The sequence below is a fragment of the Montipora capricornis genome, chromosome 7, assembly GCF_036669925.1.
Source record: "Montipora capricornis isolate CH-2021 chromosome 7, ASM3666992v2, whole genome shotgun sequence".
In the NCBI taxonomy this organism is placed as follows: domain Eukaryota; kingdom Metazoa; phylum Cnidaria; class Anthozoa; order Scleractinia; family Acroporidae; genus Montipora; species Montipora capricornis.
Window position 1 is genome coordinate 39,056,818 of NC_090889.1, and position 15,000 is coordinate 39,071,817.

The window sequence follows — 15,000 nt, forward strand, 5'->3', positions numbered from 1 at the left end:
ACGAGGCATCCCTCATTTACTACTAGGGACATGTTGCAGCAACATGTTGAGTGACAATAAACTTGTGTAGTTCACACTGAGAAGACATGTAGAAGGGAAGTGCAGCGGGGACAAAATCACAATATATGCATACACTGTACAAGAAAATGTTGCGGGTACATGTTTCAGGGATATGTTCCAGCGACATGTCCCCTCGTGTGAGATGATACTTTTATAATTGCGCAACACCAATTTTGGCGTGATATTGTCCCCGCGACGTGTCCCATGAAGTTCAACTTGTTCAACCTAATGCATGTGGCCTCAGTGTGTACTACACACCTTTTTGTCAGGGGTTTTGTCAGGGTCATATAGTTCAAAACCACTTAAACCTAGCATTGTTAAACGTGTTTTAGTATTTAAACGGTAGATATAGGCATATTTTTATCCCCTACAAATTTTTCATCTGTTCAGATTCCCTTGCTGAAAGTCTAATGATCGAAAATTTTAGTGATCAAAACTTACCTTTTCGAAATTTTCAGCCAGAAAAAAGGCTCCCGACAATTCTAGGTGACCTTTTCAGCCCACAAAATCCATTAAAAATGAGCGATTGGACCATCTTTTAGATGTTCAAAAATCCCAGGACAGGTAGCGAAGCAGAGAATTTTACAACAAATGTTCAGAAAATTCTAGATCTCAAATCGTCTGACGAACAGATATTTTCCGAAAACTGACGTTAGGTGCCGCTGTTTTTGTCACTGCAACATGTCGCTGACACATGACCCCTCTTGTCTGTCCACCTTTACACTGTGAAATGTTTCGTGCAACTTGTCTTGCAATGTTTTGGCGACATTATGGCGGGACAAGCTGCACGAAGCATTTCACAAGGTAACATACCCTGCAATGGCCAAAATCGTTGCGAGACAAGTTGCAAGAGCCGTTGCTGAAAGAACAATTAACTTCTACTTTTCGTGCAACTTGTCCCAACAGTAAATAATTTGTATTGTTCTCATGTAAAGACCCCCGAAGAAAAAGCGTATTTCATTATGGGATGAGATGAGGAAAGTGATAGCGAATTTGAGGTACTGTCCACCGTTTGTTTTATTAACCAAGTCATTTTCCAACACTAAACTAGCGGCTTTTTATCAGGAATAGTGACTTTACTTCCCTGCTCAAGTTTAAAACGTCTTAATATAAAACCTTATGAAATCACTTAGTTTCAGTTTTTTTCAATAAGCCCGGTCTTCTGTGCTTGATACTGAATCTGTGGAAACAAAGGTGCGTTCTGTTAATATCTGCATTAATTACGACGTTTATCTTAAAATGCTCAGGTGGACGAAAGCTTAACAACGAAGCTCACTGCTAATGTGTTTTGAAACCTTTATCGAAATAATAATGAACAAATAGTCATCTCACGTAGTTTAGTTTCAGGGAAATTTGGCAGAACATATCGGCGTTCGCCAGCACTCTCTATTCAATTGACGTCCGATAAATCAATTTACTTCTTAAAGCAGATTTTGGAATAGTGTACCAAGTCCAACCAATTAATCTAACTCTGAGCTGTTGTAGACATCTGGGCACGCGATCATTCCTGTCAATAGTGGGAATTCCCTTTTTGGGGTAAAACTTTTCTAGAAAGAAAATATTTTATTCAGAGCGAACAATAATATGTTTGACTCTTTCTAAAAGGGTGTGGGAACTCCCCAGCTGTATGTCGGTTATTCAGGGAGTTATTTTTTTGTTTGGATCGAGAGCACAGCGGATTCACATTCTCACCTATGCAACTGGTGTTCTTTGTTTTATTTCTTGGATCTGCTTCTCACTCAAAGTGTCGTTGTAGACTTGCATCTGAGCGATTCTGCCCTTATAGTAGCTTACATCACCAATCCTTACTCCCATGCTGACGTTGTCTTGTGTTGCCAGATTAATACCAGCTCCGATGTTTAATGTACGTACCACGTGTGCGTTGACCCATAGCTTTGCCAAGCCGGTGCTGACGTCATAAGACGCACCAACCAAGTGCCATGTCTTTCTAGGAAGTGATCCACCAGCCAAGACATTTGTGGGTAAATAATTACGTCGGGTAAAGTGGACAAAAAGTTCGTTATTGCCCATGTTCCAAAGATGAACTCCCCAAGCTCCACTCCTCTCATAGTTGAAAAGAGGTCCTGCTTCACCAGTAGGGTATATCCAGCATAGCATCGTCATTGAACCACCATTGACATCTAAAGGTCCCCCGTCACTGTTGGGGAATTCGATGAAACTATTTGGAGTTCCCGAAAATTCATAAGAGCCAGCATCCTTGCCGTCAGGCCCCTGAGATAATGTAACGCCCGTGGGGTTCCCTGGCATTGATCTGTTGTTTATTTCCTTGGTACCATATGCGCCATTGAGAGGAAAGAAGGCAATTGGATCTGGAACTTACGAAAGAAGGAAAATAATTTGGTAGAATAGACTTGAAGGGTTATTGTTATTGGAGCGCAAGTTAGTGTGACGTCACTTTTTTGCAACTTCGGCGTTTGCAGGACATAAAAAGGCGTCTGATCTCTTGATTATTTTTGGAGACCACGTTGTACGCGGATGAAAATCAAATAGATATCATTGGGATATTTAGTGGCCTAGATAAGAGAGCCTCCAAAAGCAACCGTGAAATATCCTGATATCATCTTTGTTCTGATGGAGGAAGTGGATGCGTATCGAGATGCTCGTATCGAGCAAATGAAATGCCACTTAAGAATGAAATTTTGATTAGCCTGCGTAGAAGGTTGGGTTCTTCCTTTCCCCTGGGGAAAACTGCTCGAGTTCTCTTGCGTTCCGCAACAACAGAATCGCCAGCTACCCAGGCCATTTTGATAAACTAAATTCTCACAAAAAGTTTGTTAACAAACCTGTGGTCTCTTGTGGACGACCTGCTGTTGTGGTGGAAAAAAAATGAAATGAAAATGTTAGTTGAGTCTCGGCAACTCTCGCGTCCTGTGCTTCATGTTTGGAGTCAGTTCCTCCCGCTAAGCTTAATTTGTGAGTTTTTTGGGGAGAAAAGGGTCACGCATTGCTCTTTGTACTTTTCACATGCTGTTACAACAATGTCAAGAAACAAATCTGCGCGTTGTTGCTGTTTTGTCTGATGTGAAGGGAGTACTCAATGGAACCGCTCCTCAGATTATCCGCTCCTCAGGCTGAAATCCTGCTGGCTGGAAACTTGATTGGGGAACTAAAATCCTGGATAGAAATTTACCCCAGACGCTTCTCTTGCTGTGATTTTTGTTTAAATGTTGTTGCTGGCTGGAAACAACAATTAATACTTCCTTGTCGCACATATGCTAAAAAATACCTTCACTCCATTTGTTTACAAATTCATACCGATAATGTAACTTTTTTATTTGAAAACGATTTTTGCGAAAAGAATGTAAAGGACACTCTATTGTTTGTATAAACGCGCTAATGATTATCAACAAAATTGTATTGGTTGTTCATTGATGCTATTGACTGTTTAGCCATGCATGGTTTAACATTTTATTGAATATATTGTTCACTAAAATGAATGCCCGATCACGCAAAATAATATTCTTTTGATGTTATTGAATTTACAATGCGCCCAAATGAAAGTTGCTTTGACGAATTTGAGTTTCGCAAGACGTTAATGAAAGTCTTGACACTTAATTGAATATTTAAAATTTCTGCAGATATCCTTGTGGGAGGTGCATTTCGCGCAATTGAATGCCGATTGGCGAGAAATGAACGTATTTTCGCATTGTTGTCTGACTTTTAGTGCAAATGATTGTGTATTTTCTCTAAATGAACAGCAAAAGGTGTAATTACATTCCTGGCTGGCAAAAACATAACTAATTTCCTGGGAAAAAAGAAGGCCAGAAAAATTGATGGCTGGTATCAAAGTCCCAGACCGCAGATCCTTGCTGACAAATGCATTTTAAGAGAGATTTTTTCGAATTTTGGGAACAGCTGGCACATCATAAAATTCCGCAAGCTATAAACCAACAGCTGCTTAAAGTTTCAGCAACGGAGTAAATCTCCTTTCCAAAATTTGCAAAATCCGAAGGGGGTGGCATCGAACCCCCCTAACCCCCTATCCCTCCCCCAAACACATTTACTCTGTTGCTAAACTTTAAGCAGCTGTTGGTTTATAGCTTGCGGAATTTTTTAATGTGTCAACTGTTCCCAAAATTCGACATTTTAAACATAATTCTTCTAGTTTCTCAACACGAAATTACAAAATCGATACATTTTTACATGTACATGGTTACATTTAAGCTTTCTGGCTTGATTTTGCACTGATTTTTTGCCATTTCTCATAACCAACTAAGGTGAAATAGTGAAATCAAGATGGCGGATCTGATGACGTCATACGACGTCAGCGACATCCAAAATATGTTGTCATCTTGTAGCGCAAGCTAAGGGTTTTGCACTCCATGTGAATTTATTTTACTGTGACTAAATTTAACGAAAGCCTTGAGGTGTCGATCAACATCCCCCTTCCCCATCAAACTGAACCGGGTACGTGTTTTCTGACGTGAAAAATGTTTGCAAGGCTTATAATTAGAGCTTCCTTTAAGAGAAAAAAATTCGTATTACTCTTATGTATTCCTATGTATCCGTATGTTACTCGTATGTTAGTCGTATGTTAGTCGTATGTATTCGTATGTATCCGTATGTTCCGTATGTTACTCGTATGTTACTCGTATGTTACCCGTATGTACTCGTGTGGTGTTTTAGTCATGATCTTTTATGAGATACGTCTAGCTGGCTTTGAGGAGCGGATAAATTTTTCCCACGAGAGTTAATTATTAACCAAAGAACACTCAGTGACTGTTAAGCAATCGGTCCAGTCAATAACAAATAAATGTTGAAAAATTTCTCGTTGAGTACTCCATAGCGCACGTTTATGTTCACTGTGAGAAGAAAATTTCTTATTTCTATAATACGAATGTGCCGACAGGTTCTTCAGCCAAAATAACTAAGCACTCATTGGTTGAGTTTCAAATTTAACACTTATGTCCAGAGATGCACGCAATCGAAAGAATGACAAATAAAACAACTGTTCAAAAAAACATACCGAAAATAACAATTATAGCAAAAATAGCGAAAATAACAAATCAACAAAGCGACACTCGCTGGCAAATATACCAAATCACTGCAAGACAAACGGGAAACGGGTGAAAAAAATTCACGCCACACCCACAAGACAGGATCTTGGTATCTTGGTCTAACCCCCCCCCCCCCCCCCCCCGGGGGAAAATCAATTATTGGTTATTAGCACTCTTATAACACTCAAACATGGTAAGGAAACGTTCAGTAAAAACAATGAATAGCAGTTTTAAATAGTTAAGTTGGTAAAGTTATTCCTATCAAGCAGTGACCTCAAAACCTGGACGCATACAAGACTTATCAATCAGTTTAGTTTGTCAGGAGTTTTTCTTACCGTTTTCGCAGTTTTCACCAAAGAATCCAGTTTTGCAGACGCACACATAACTGTTTTCTGCGTAGAGCGCCACACACTTTCCATTGCCATTGCAAGACCAACTGCTACACGGTGACTAAATATAAAAATGTTCACAATCGTTGCAAACGTTAACGAAGTAACTGGGTTTACTGTCACAAGCATACAAACCTTCTCCTTTTAAGTCTGCCTGGTCTCTCAATGACTTTCTGTCAGTTTAGAATCTTTATTTTACCTTTCAGAATGTCATAGACTCATCTATTCAATTCACAACAGCTCGTCGCAATAATTTGTTTAAACCCACTGCACTTTAAGATCTAAAACGCTGCTCAGGGGCGGATTGACGACTTTTCTTAGGAGGGTGTGCACTAGGTCATTTGAACTGACAAAAAACTATCTTATCGTATTTGTAGGAAATTTTCCGAACTCACTAAGATGCTGAAGTGGTGGAAAACTTTGCTGACACCAAATTGATCGGAGTTGTTATACTTGTCAGAAGGAAGGTGTTCACACAATAGTTTATCGTTGCTGTCTTGAAAGGCTGCCAGGTTAAATGAAAAGCATGGAAGAGTATCCAAACACGACAACGCGCACTGGATAACTCGTTGAACGAGCCTTTTACGAACAGGGGTGATATTTAGGTACACGAATTTGTGCTGAATGAAGTTTGCATAACGGACTCCGCCACCGACTTCCCTGAGTGCTGAGGTCTCTGAAAAACAGATACAAACTATGAGAGAGACAGAAGAAAAATAGCCTTGAAAGTTCAACAGAATTGGTCACGATTGGATAGACGGAAAGAGAAAAAGAAATTTATCAAAATACTTTTAGAACCTTTAACAAGAGCATATGAAAGAAGAATTGCCAGAGCGAGGCGAACGGCTTTCAGAAATATTTTGAGGCCAATGGTATCCATTTTCGTGGCTTTTAAAACTTTGAAACAGCTTTCTTGATAAGCATGAGCTCATATCATAGTCATCAGTGGGAATCGATGGAGAAATGAGACCACTACTGGCTTAAAAGACGCGCTCGCGTTATTTGAAGATACAGGTGCTCTCAACTGGGTATCATGTGTTTCTGAAGTAATTACTAATGACGAGGAGAGACGTTGACTCTTTTGTAACTAGTCACCTTTAATATTATCCCTGAAGTTAATTTGAGTGAAACACGCCAATAAACGTCAAGGGCCGGAGGGCGTGCTGATGATTCGTTAAATTAGCTCTCCGGGAGAGCTTATATGGTTGAAAGACTTATCCTCAAAATAAGAAGAACCTTTGGTAACGTTCTTACAAAAAGAAACTCTTTGTGGTGAGTTAAGTTTTCACTGAAAGCTCCTTAGTTTATCGCAATACATAAATGTCGCTTGATATGAGAAGGGCTAACGAAGAACGAAAATGTGTTTCTGTTTTCTTTCTGATTGACAACTCGAAATGTCATTTCAGGTTCCTTTAGTAATCATGGTCTAACAAACTAATGTCATGTGTGTTTTTTAATTTCAGGGTGCTTGTTGGTCTCTTTGTAAATATTTGTCATGGTAGTTTTTCGTTTTGATTAAATGACAAGCGATGAAATTTAGAACGCGTTTTGATTCCGAGTAAAAAAATGATAGAATTTTGAAAAAAAAAAACCATGGCATTTAGTTTCTTACATATTTTTTGTCTCTGCCATTAATTAAAGAAAGTTCAGTTCCTTTTAAATGGAGAGTTTCACGGTTAGGCGCATGTGCTAACCATGACGCCAAAAGTCTGGTTTTAACCAATGGGAAACGAGTATACTTGGCGAGATGTAAAGAAAGATAAGTGATACTGGGAAAAAATGTTTCGATTCTGATCAGGGTAAGATAACGCTAGCTCCAGCTGAGCATTCGAACCGCAAATGGCAAGGCGGTTTTCAAACCTAGAAAGATAGCAGCAAAGCAAAAGGCTGTCCGTGTAAAACGCGAGGAGAATTCTGCAAACCTACGTTTATTAAATGACTCATGACCAGTGAAAAATGCCAGAACCACGTAGGCTTTTCATTATATTTTTTTACAGCTTGAATATTACATATTGTAATTTTCTAATACATATTATCAAAGTTACTATGCAAATAGATTTTATTTTCGCCCAAGGCAATAATCTTTATTCAGTAATACAAACTTACTGTGACAGCACGCACGAATGAATTGCGAAATTTACGTCGCTGACTGCACTATATTCCTCCTACAGCCAAATTTTGTCAGACAAGCAAGAAGATGGCAAAACACTAGACACACAAACTCAGATTCTACTTCGGCTTCAGTTAGGGAACCGATTGCCATGGCCAGCGCTGTTGCGCTCTTATCGGAAATGGAGGGGTGCGCTCGCGACAACGTGGTGGTTTAGGAGAAATTTCTTCGTTCATCGTTGACGTTATGTCTAGAAATGCACTCAATCCCAAGAATAACAAATATTCTTGGTTTGCAACCACGTGACACGGCGGCCATGTTGGATGGCAATACAATTCAATTTATTTTCTCAGAATTTGCATAATAATAAAGTTTAGTTCCCAGCGGACAGAAAGGTTATTGTTCGTGCCATCCAAAATGGCCGTCGTGACGTCAGATGCAAACCATCAATAAAAGAACATTTGTTAAGTATGAACGAAAATAAGAAATATTTAACAATTATTCGCCGAAGGCGAAGTGATTATCGGTGAATATTCACCGAGACGAAGTCGAGGTGAATATTCACCGATAATCACTGAGCCTGAGGTGAATAATTGTTTTAGTATAAATACACAGGTGATTATTTCAAAAAAGAGAAAAAAAAAAACATTTCAACGCGAAATCATCTTCACTTACAGTGGCAAAACGACTACTGGCAGCCATTTTGTCCGTCGAGGTAATTATCGGCTGATAATCCGAGATAGCGAGCCAATGAGAGCGCGCGATTTTGTATAATCACCTGTGTATTTATACTAATAAAGTTTAGTTCCCAGCGGACAGAAAGGTTATTGTTCGTGCCATCCAAAATGGCCGTCGTGACGTCAGATGCAAACCATCAATAAAAGAACATTTGTTAAGTATGAACGAAAATAAGAAATGTAGCAAAATAACAAATGAAGCAAACGACGGCAGCAAGAATAACAATTCTTCAAGGCAGAGAAGGGAAGGGGGCCCCACACATATAACAAAAATAACGAAAATAACAAATTTAGCGAAAATAAAAAATAAACCAAGCGATACCAGCAAGAAGAACAATTCTTCAAGGCAAACGAGGGAAGGGGCCCCACAAATGTAACAAAAATAACGAAAATAAGAGATATAGCAAAAATAACGAATAAAGCAAGCGATACCAGCAAGACTAACTATTCCATAAGGAACTTCATAAAAGAAAAAAATTCACCACGGGAGGGATGATGATGGTCTGTAATAAGTTAAACTTAGGGACAACATGCCATCTTATTTCTTTCAACATGCTATTAAAAGGCGTCAGTGAATCAATTAGTTTCCAGAGTAAACAGAGCACGCCAGATAGCCAGCTGTGCGGGGATTTTAAAAAATACGCTCGCGAATACACGCGGAGTGTGGGGACCCATCTTGATGCTTTAAGAAAATCCACAGTAATCCTGAACTATGATTGAACTGAATGGCATTTCTAATTCTATGTCACAACGTCAAATTCGGTTTGCTAGTTAAACCAATTTTTAGATCTTTCCAAACGATCGGAGAAATATCTGATCATACTGGCACTTTCACTAAGGGAAAGTGCGGATCGTATATTCTTTATATGACTTTACTTTCAAGAAGAAACGTCCTTGCTACTTTTCAGGGAGAATTCGTCAATGAAATTGACAAGTTATAATATTGCAAATGACCTTTCCCCACAGTTAGCACGCGCAAGGTGACGCCGATTGTTGATCTTTTGTACAAATTAACTTGTACGGTGCCATAATACACATCAACACTCTCGGGGTCTAAAAAGTTAATATTGTTGACTGACTGCTGACGCATAGCCTGCGTAGCAGCCGTTTCCTTTCCTTTTCCAGGCAGAGATAGGACAAGCGAGCGAGCGCGTGGCGTGAGCAAAAAAATATAGAGAAGTGGGGACAGGGTGAGTGAGAAGGGGGAGGGGGTGGGGAGGAAAGGTATAAGCAAAACCACTGCTGATATTTACTTTGCAGCATGAGATTGACCTTTGGTAATCACTTTCCCAATTTTTACAGCGTTTTCCTTCTGTTTTGATACTGCCAAGAACATTTTATCCCGATCACTTACATAGTTGAAATATTTAAGCCAAGGAAATAAAAATTCCAACGTGAATTGAACTGTTTGATTGAAGGGCTGAAAATGTTTGCCTGACAGAATGGAAGAAATCATGTAACAAATGGAACTAATTTATACATTTCTGAAACAATATTTTAGTATTTTTAAATCAAAGATGGGTACAATCTTCGTCAAGATACCTCTTTCTGGTTTGCTTTGTCTTGAAAACCTCTCCACATCTTATGCGGCAAAAGAAATAGCCGAGTTGATCTCTATCATCATGACCACTATCAAAGGACAAATTGTGAGATGAAACTTCATGCCTGTGGACAAATGCATTAATGCATGTGTTATGAATCACAAATTGTTATTGATAAAAATCAATTTCTGAATTACGGTGCAGGACTCCTTGAGGTCTCCTCTACAATTAGCATTAAAGGTCTTTCGGAGCAATATGAAACAAGGATTCCAGTGGTCTAAAATTAATAATGAGGCACTTTGTGATATTTAACACAAGTAAAGTTAGTACATGCCCTGCAACTATAGTGTAAAAAATTGATATTAGTTTACTAATAGTACGTCCTGGAAAATAGCTGTGAAACATGACATATCAGCTACTTGTTTTTCCCATCTTGAGTTAAGTATTGTACTGTAAAGTCTGTAAAATGTATAAGAAGAACACTTTAGTACCTTACGCGTCCAGAGTGATAGCCGTATGTTCTATCACAATTTTCAAAGCGGCACTTAAAAGGAGCTTCCCGCATTGCGTTATCAAGCTGTTGGGTTTGGTCCACTAGAGCATTGATTTCTCTAATGTCAAACACAAACTTCTTGACAAGTTGCTGACAAATCTCTATCAGCCACTTTCCCCTGCTTGCCTTCAGTTCCGACGTGTGTGGTAGGTTGATTTGGGGTGTATCTAAAAAAAGCAATAGCAGCTCATACGTTCACAATGAAGATATTCAAGAAAATACCCATAGCCCAATATGGTGGCATCAGTGTTTTATCCACTTCTTACTTCAATTCCCATAAAGCTGTCTCAAATTTATCTTGGAATTCAAACATGTAACCTGTGTTGACATTTATAACTACATTAATATTTACCACTGTCGATTTTTTAGGGTTCAAATATAGAAAACAACTTTGTCTAATTTAAAAACCTAGTATCAAGTCATGAGTGGATGGGACACGAGGAACAAAAATGGATCTCACACGTTCTGTGTCCTCATCTACAGTCATTATCTGCACAATGTTTTATCACAGAGATGTCAAACCTTTAATAGTTTTCATCCCTGTCATCTCCATGAAAGCTGCACACACATGGGCTTCAAACTCTCTCGCGTGGAACTCACTGTATTCATTATAGTGGTTCTCTACACCTTTAGCGGCATTGGTTTTTCCCGTTCGGTTCATGCTGGCTCGTGTCGTTCCTTTCTCAGCAACAGAAGAATGGTCAACAAATGTATTAAATTCAGTCTGCAGTACAAACAATGTAACAAGTCATTAGACTTCATAAATGTACATCATACAAAAGAACAAAACTAGCCTAAATGATTTCCCTTTCAAGACCAGGAGCACAGTCAAGACCCATTCCACTTGATATTATCTCATTACTGGTTCAAATAGCTACGTACTAACTAATTAATTAATTAGTTGTAAAAATATGTTCTATTAATATTCTAAATATTTTCAATTTGCAGTCATGCTTTTTTGTTACTTTTTGCAATTGATAAAAAGCCACTCACCTTGTAGAGTGTCATTTTGGCATGCCAGTCAGCATGTTCATGACCAATGCCTTCCAGTCGTTCGTACTCATCTATTCCATCTCTGAAGGTCCATGCAGTATTTCTGGCTCTCTCCTCAAACAGTTGATCCCCATGGAGAGGGACACTTTCAAGAATGACCTTTTGGGTTTCTGTCTCAAGGCACGGAACAAATTTCTCTTGATTGTGTACAAGGAGCTGTGCCATGTCACCAGCAACATTGGGATTGAGAAATTCCATTGACAACATGCACTGAAAAATGAAAAGTTGATTTACAAGAAAGTTGATGTTTCTTCAAAACTAGAAAAAAAGCAAAAAATATATGTTTTTCAAACAAAAGTTCTACGAGGACTGATCCTTGCTACTCCCATAAGGGAGAGTGGGTGATGGGGTATAGAAGGCAGGGCCATTCATTCATTCAGATTTGTTGATGTGTGGAAGATTCAGTTGTACAAATTGACTACACCTTATACCCTTCGTTATTGAGGTACGGTGAAAATGGAAATAACAAAAAAAAACAAATATTTTGCCTAACAATATTAAATTAAAATGTTACCCAAAAACATAATATAGCATGAACATACTCACAGTGTCAGATTTCTTGGACATTTCTTCGGAGTACTCATGGGGAATGTGACGAATTACCACATCACTCAAACATTTCAGAGAAGGTAGGTACTTTGTGATTATTCTACTTGCAAGAATAGCCCAATTTTGAAGAAAATTGGCTTGTACATCTTTATCTGGCAGTAACTCAATGAGTTGGACATCATCCACATCCTTTTGACTTATGTGCTTCTCAAGGGTGGGGTCTTGCACCCTATCTAGAATTGCATACTGGTGTGTCCAGTGAATTGAACGATTTGTGTGTTCCTTACTTTGTATTCTGGCATGTGTCTCATGATCAATGTTATCACCAACCAGTCTTTTAAAAGAAATAGAACATGTACATCATCAGGTTAAATGGTCTGTACCATTAATAGTGTGACAGCAGTGTTATTTACACATTCTAAATTATTTAATGGCAGTTATTTTCTTTTTACAAATTTACCTTTTAAAAGTAATCATCACCATTTCACTTTATTATTACTACTATTATATGCAATTAAAATCTTATGTCTGCTGTGCAGGGCACAAGAACACCGGGCACAAAGCATAGCTTTTGAGTGAAAAATAATAAATCCTTAACATATACTTACTGTTTTATTATTATCATTATAATTATCATCATCATTATCATTATTATTATTATCATTATTATCATCATCATCAGCAGCACCATCAATGCATGATATAATTCCCCTAGTTACACACCTACTTACAGTTGGTCTAAGGAAATCCAAAATTAGAACAGCATCATTATTTAAGCTTACTTGTAAAATGGTAGTTTCGCAGTTTCCAAATTTGTAAGGACCTCTTGAAGACTTTTGTTGCTTGGGATAGCATCTCCTCTCTTTTCTTTCGCATCATTTATCAATTTTAGCATCTGTGCATACGTTTCAGGAGTAAAATAGTCATATTGTTTCAAGCTATTCTCCGACAAATCGACTTCCATTTCATAGTCCATGGCATCATTTGATTCGCCACTTGGAGGAATATTTTGCTTTCTTGCAACCTCGTTACATAGCAGAAGAGTTCCCCTGTTGTCTTCGATGCGTTTTTTCCATACTTTAACCTTTGCTTCCAGTTGCTCCCCCATTTTTCGTTGCATTGAAAGAACCATCTTAGGTGACATGCAAACACCAAGACGATTTAAGCGAATTAAGTCCTCAAATTTTGCGCCACTGTGGAATAAAATTGACGAAATTCTATATTGCGCAGCAGACGCTGTACTGTTTCTCGTGCGCGCAACAACAGAGCTTACAAGAGCGACTGAATTGGTTTTTGGGCCACACGCTTTGACGTCGTCTTCCTTCAGGCCGGTTGCTCCTAGAACGCAGTGATGCCACAGTGGGCAAAAAACTCGCACTTCTTGGACGAGCAGGTTGTTTGAAAAGGCTGCCAGCTCTTCCGGCTCTGTGGCTTGCAGAATCGTTCCTGCTTTAAAATAGTTTTTGAACTCTTCTGAAATGCCTTTGGCAAAGGAGACTTTCAATTCCTCTCTTAATTCTGCGTGTTTCAAAACTAGGTTGGAAGCCGTTTTCCATTCTTTTAAAGCCAGGCAACAGATTAGTTTTTTAATTGTCAGTTCAGAAGGTAAATGTACTTTTACCTTACCGTCATTCAAACTAACAACCTTGACTTGAAGTTCCTCTGCTGCGGGCAAATCATCAATATTCAGCTTCGATAACATCTCGTCCTGAACACTAGTTTGTCGAGACACTGCATCCTTTCCAAAGCTTAGAGATTTCCTGGACGAAATACTTTTCTCGGGTGATTTAACACGTTGGGACTTCAAGCTTGGAGATCTGTTGTTTTGATCTGGGGTACGCTCGCAAAATAATCTCTTTCCCGCGTCTTTGCTCTTTGCTGGCACCTTTTCGTCTTCCCTCGAGGGATTTTCTTCAGGTTTCCTGGTTTCTTTGTTTATCAAAGCATATAGACTGCCAAAATTGTGGATTTTTCTTCCACAAGGATTGCAAACGCGATGTGAGTAGGTCTCGCTTTGATCCAGAGGAATTCACAAACACAACACCACGGCAATCTTTTCTGTTGGAAGGCTTAAACAAGTTTTCTGTGGACATATATCCCTGTTGATTCTTTGTAAAATTTCCAAACTTCGTGTTAAACGAGCAATGACCAACGCGGCAATTATTCGAAGCCATATCATTTTTCTGCGTTGGAAAGGAAAGCGCGAATTGTTTGCTTTTCGCGAGCTGTCAAAAATGGTATACCGGAAGTTAATGATCATTTACTCTAATGTGACAGTTGGTGTCCCAAGTGAATGCGGTCTGTCTGGGGGCGTTCGGTAAAATGTCTGGGTCTGATTGCAGGCGTTTCCTTCCGTCGCCTCACCCCCTCCCCCTTTATTTTTTGCAATCGCTCGCAGTTTTCGTCTCGTCCCCTTCGCGAGCGTTTGGAAAAGGAAAGGTAAACGGCTGCTACGCAGGCTAGCTGAGGCAGGGAGAAATAATCCCTCGAGTTTGGACTCGAGTTCGAGTTCGAGTTGAAGATCGAGTTAGACTTCGAGTTAGACTTCGAGTTGGATTTCGAGTTGGTTTTCGAGTTGAAGATCGAGTTAGTATAAATTGACAAGAGGTGAAGGGGACGATAGGCAAACACCAAACAAACCAAATAAGCTAATTGAGTTCAGGCCGTTAAACTAAAAGCAGAGCAAGATTTCCTCTCAGCGCTAACTAGAATTAACCAGCGCCGCCTTGTAAAACAAAAGACTAGGCTTCGTAAGAAGAAAGGAAAAACTGTCCGAAAGGGCACTCCTAAGAGAGGGTCTGATACAAGCAAATTACAAAACCAACCGCTGTCGGCGGATATCAGTGTTAAAAGCCTAGTACCTCTTCTAGGAATGGATTCCGAGAAGGTGCCAACACTACTGTCAACATTAAAAGCAGCTGTAAGCAATAAAAACGCAAAGAAGGGGAAATATAAACTGACAAAGAAACAAATGAAAACAAAAAAGCGCA

At 39.1% G+C, this 15,000-nt stretch overlaps 2 protein-coding genes across 2 annotated transcripts in view; both read right to left on the bottom strand.

Moving 5' to 3' along the window:
- Positions 1–1,065: 1,065 nt before the first annotated feature.
- LOC138057162 (uncharacterized) lies at positions 1,066–6,205 on the bottom strand. The gene is made up of 5 exons (XM_068903224.1): positions 5,863–6,205; positions 5,414–5,528; positions 2,865–2,888; positions 1,753–2,396; positions 1,066–1,240 (listed from the first exon to the last, which is right to left on the bottom strand). The coding sequence occupies exon 4, from the start codon at positions 2,326–2,328 to the stop codon at positions 1,753–1,755; it is 576 nt and encodes a 191-aa protein (XP_068759325.1). The 5' UTR covers positions 2,329–2,396; positions 2,865–2,888; positions 5,414–5,528; positions 5,863–6,205; the 3' UTR covers positions 1,066–1,240.
- A 3,977-nt stretch (positions 6,206–10,182) lies between these two features.
- LOC138055931 (uncharacterized) overlaps positions 10,183–15,000 on the bottom strand; it is a 6,670-nt gene continuing 1,852 nt past the window's right edge. The window contains exons 2-6 of the mRNA XM_068901795.1: positions 12,793–14,022; positions 12,008–12,344; positions 11,402–11,671; positions 10,931–11,132; positions 10,183–10,575 (exon numbers count right to left, since the gene is read on the bottom strand). Of these exons, the coding sequence (XP_068757896.1) occupies positions 10,340–10,575; positions 10,931–11,132; positions 11,402–11,671; positions 12,008–12,344; positions 12,793–14,022 (2,275 nt within the window). The 3' untranslated portion in view covers positions 10,183–10,339. The remainder of the gene's footprint in view (positions 10,576–10,930; positions 11,133–11,401; positions 11,672–12,007; positions 12,345–12,792; positions 14,023–15,000) is intronic.

Excerpts from the sequence above, each read along its gene's own strand:
- LOC138057162 (XM_068903224.1), bottom strand. The coding sequence starts at position 2,328 with ATGCCAGGGAACCCCACGGGCGTTACATTATCTCAGGGGCCTGACGGC.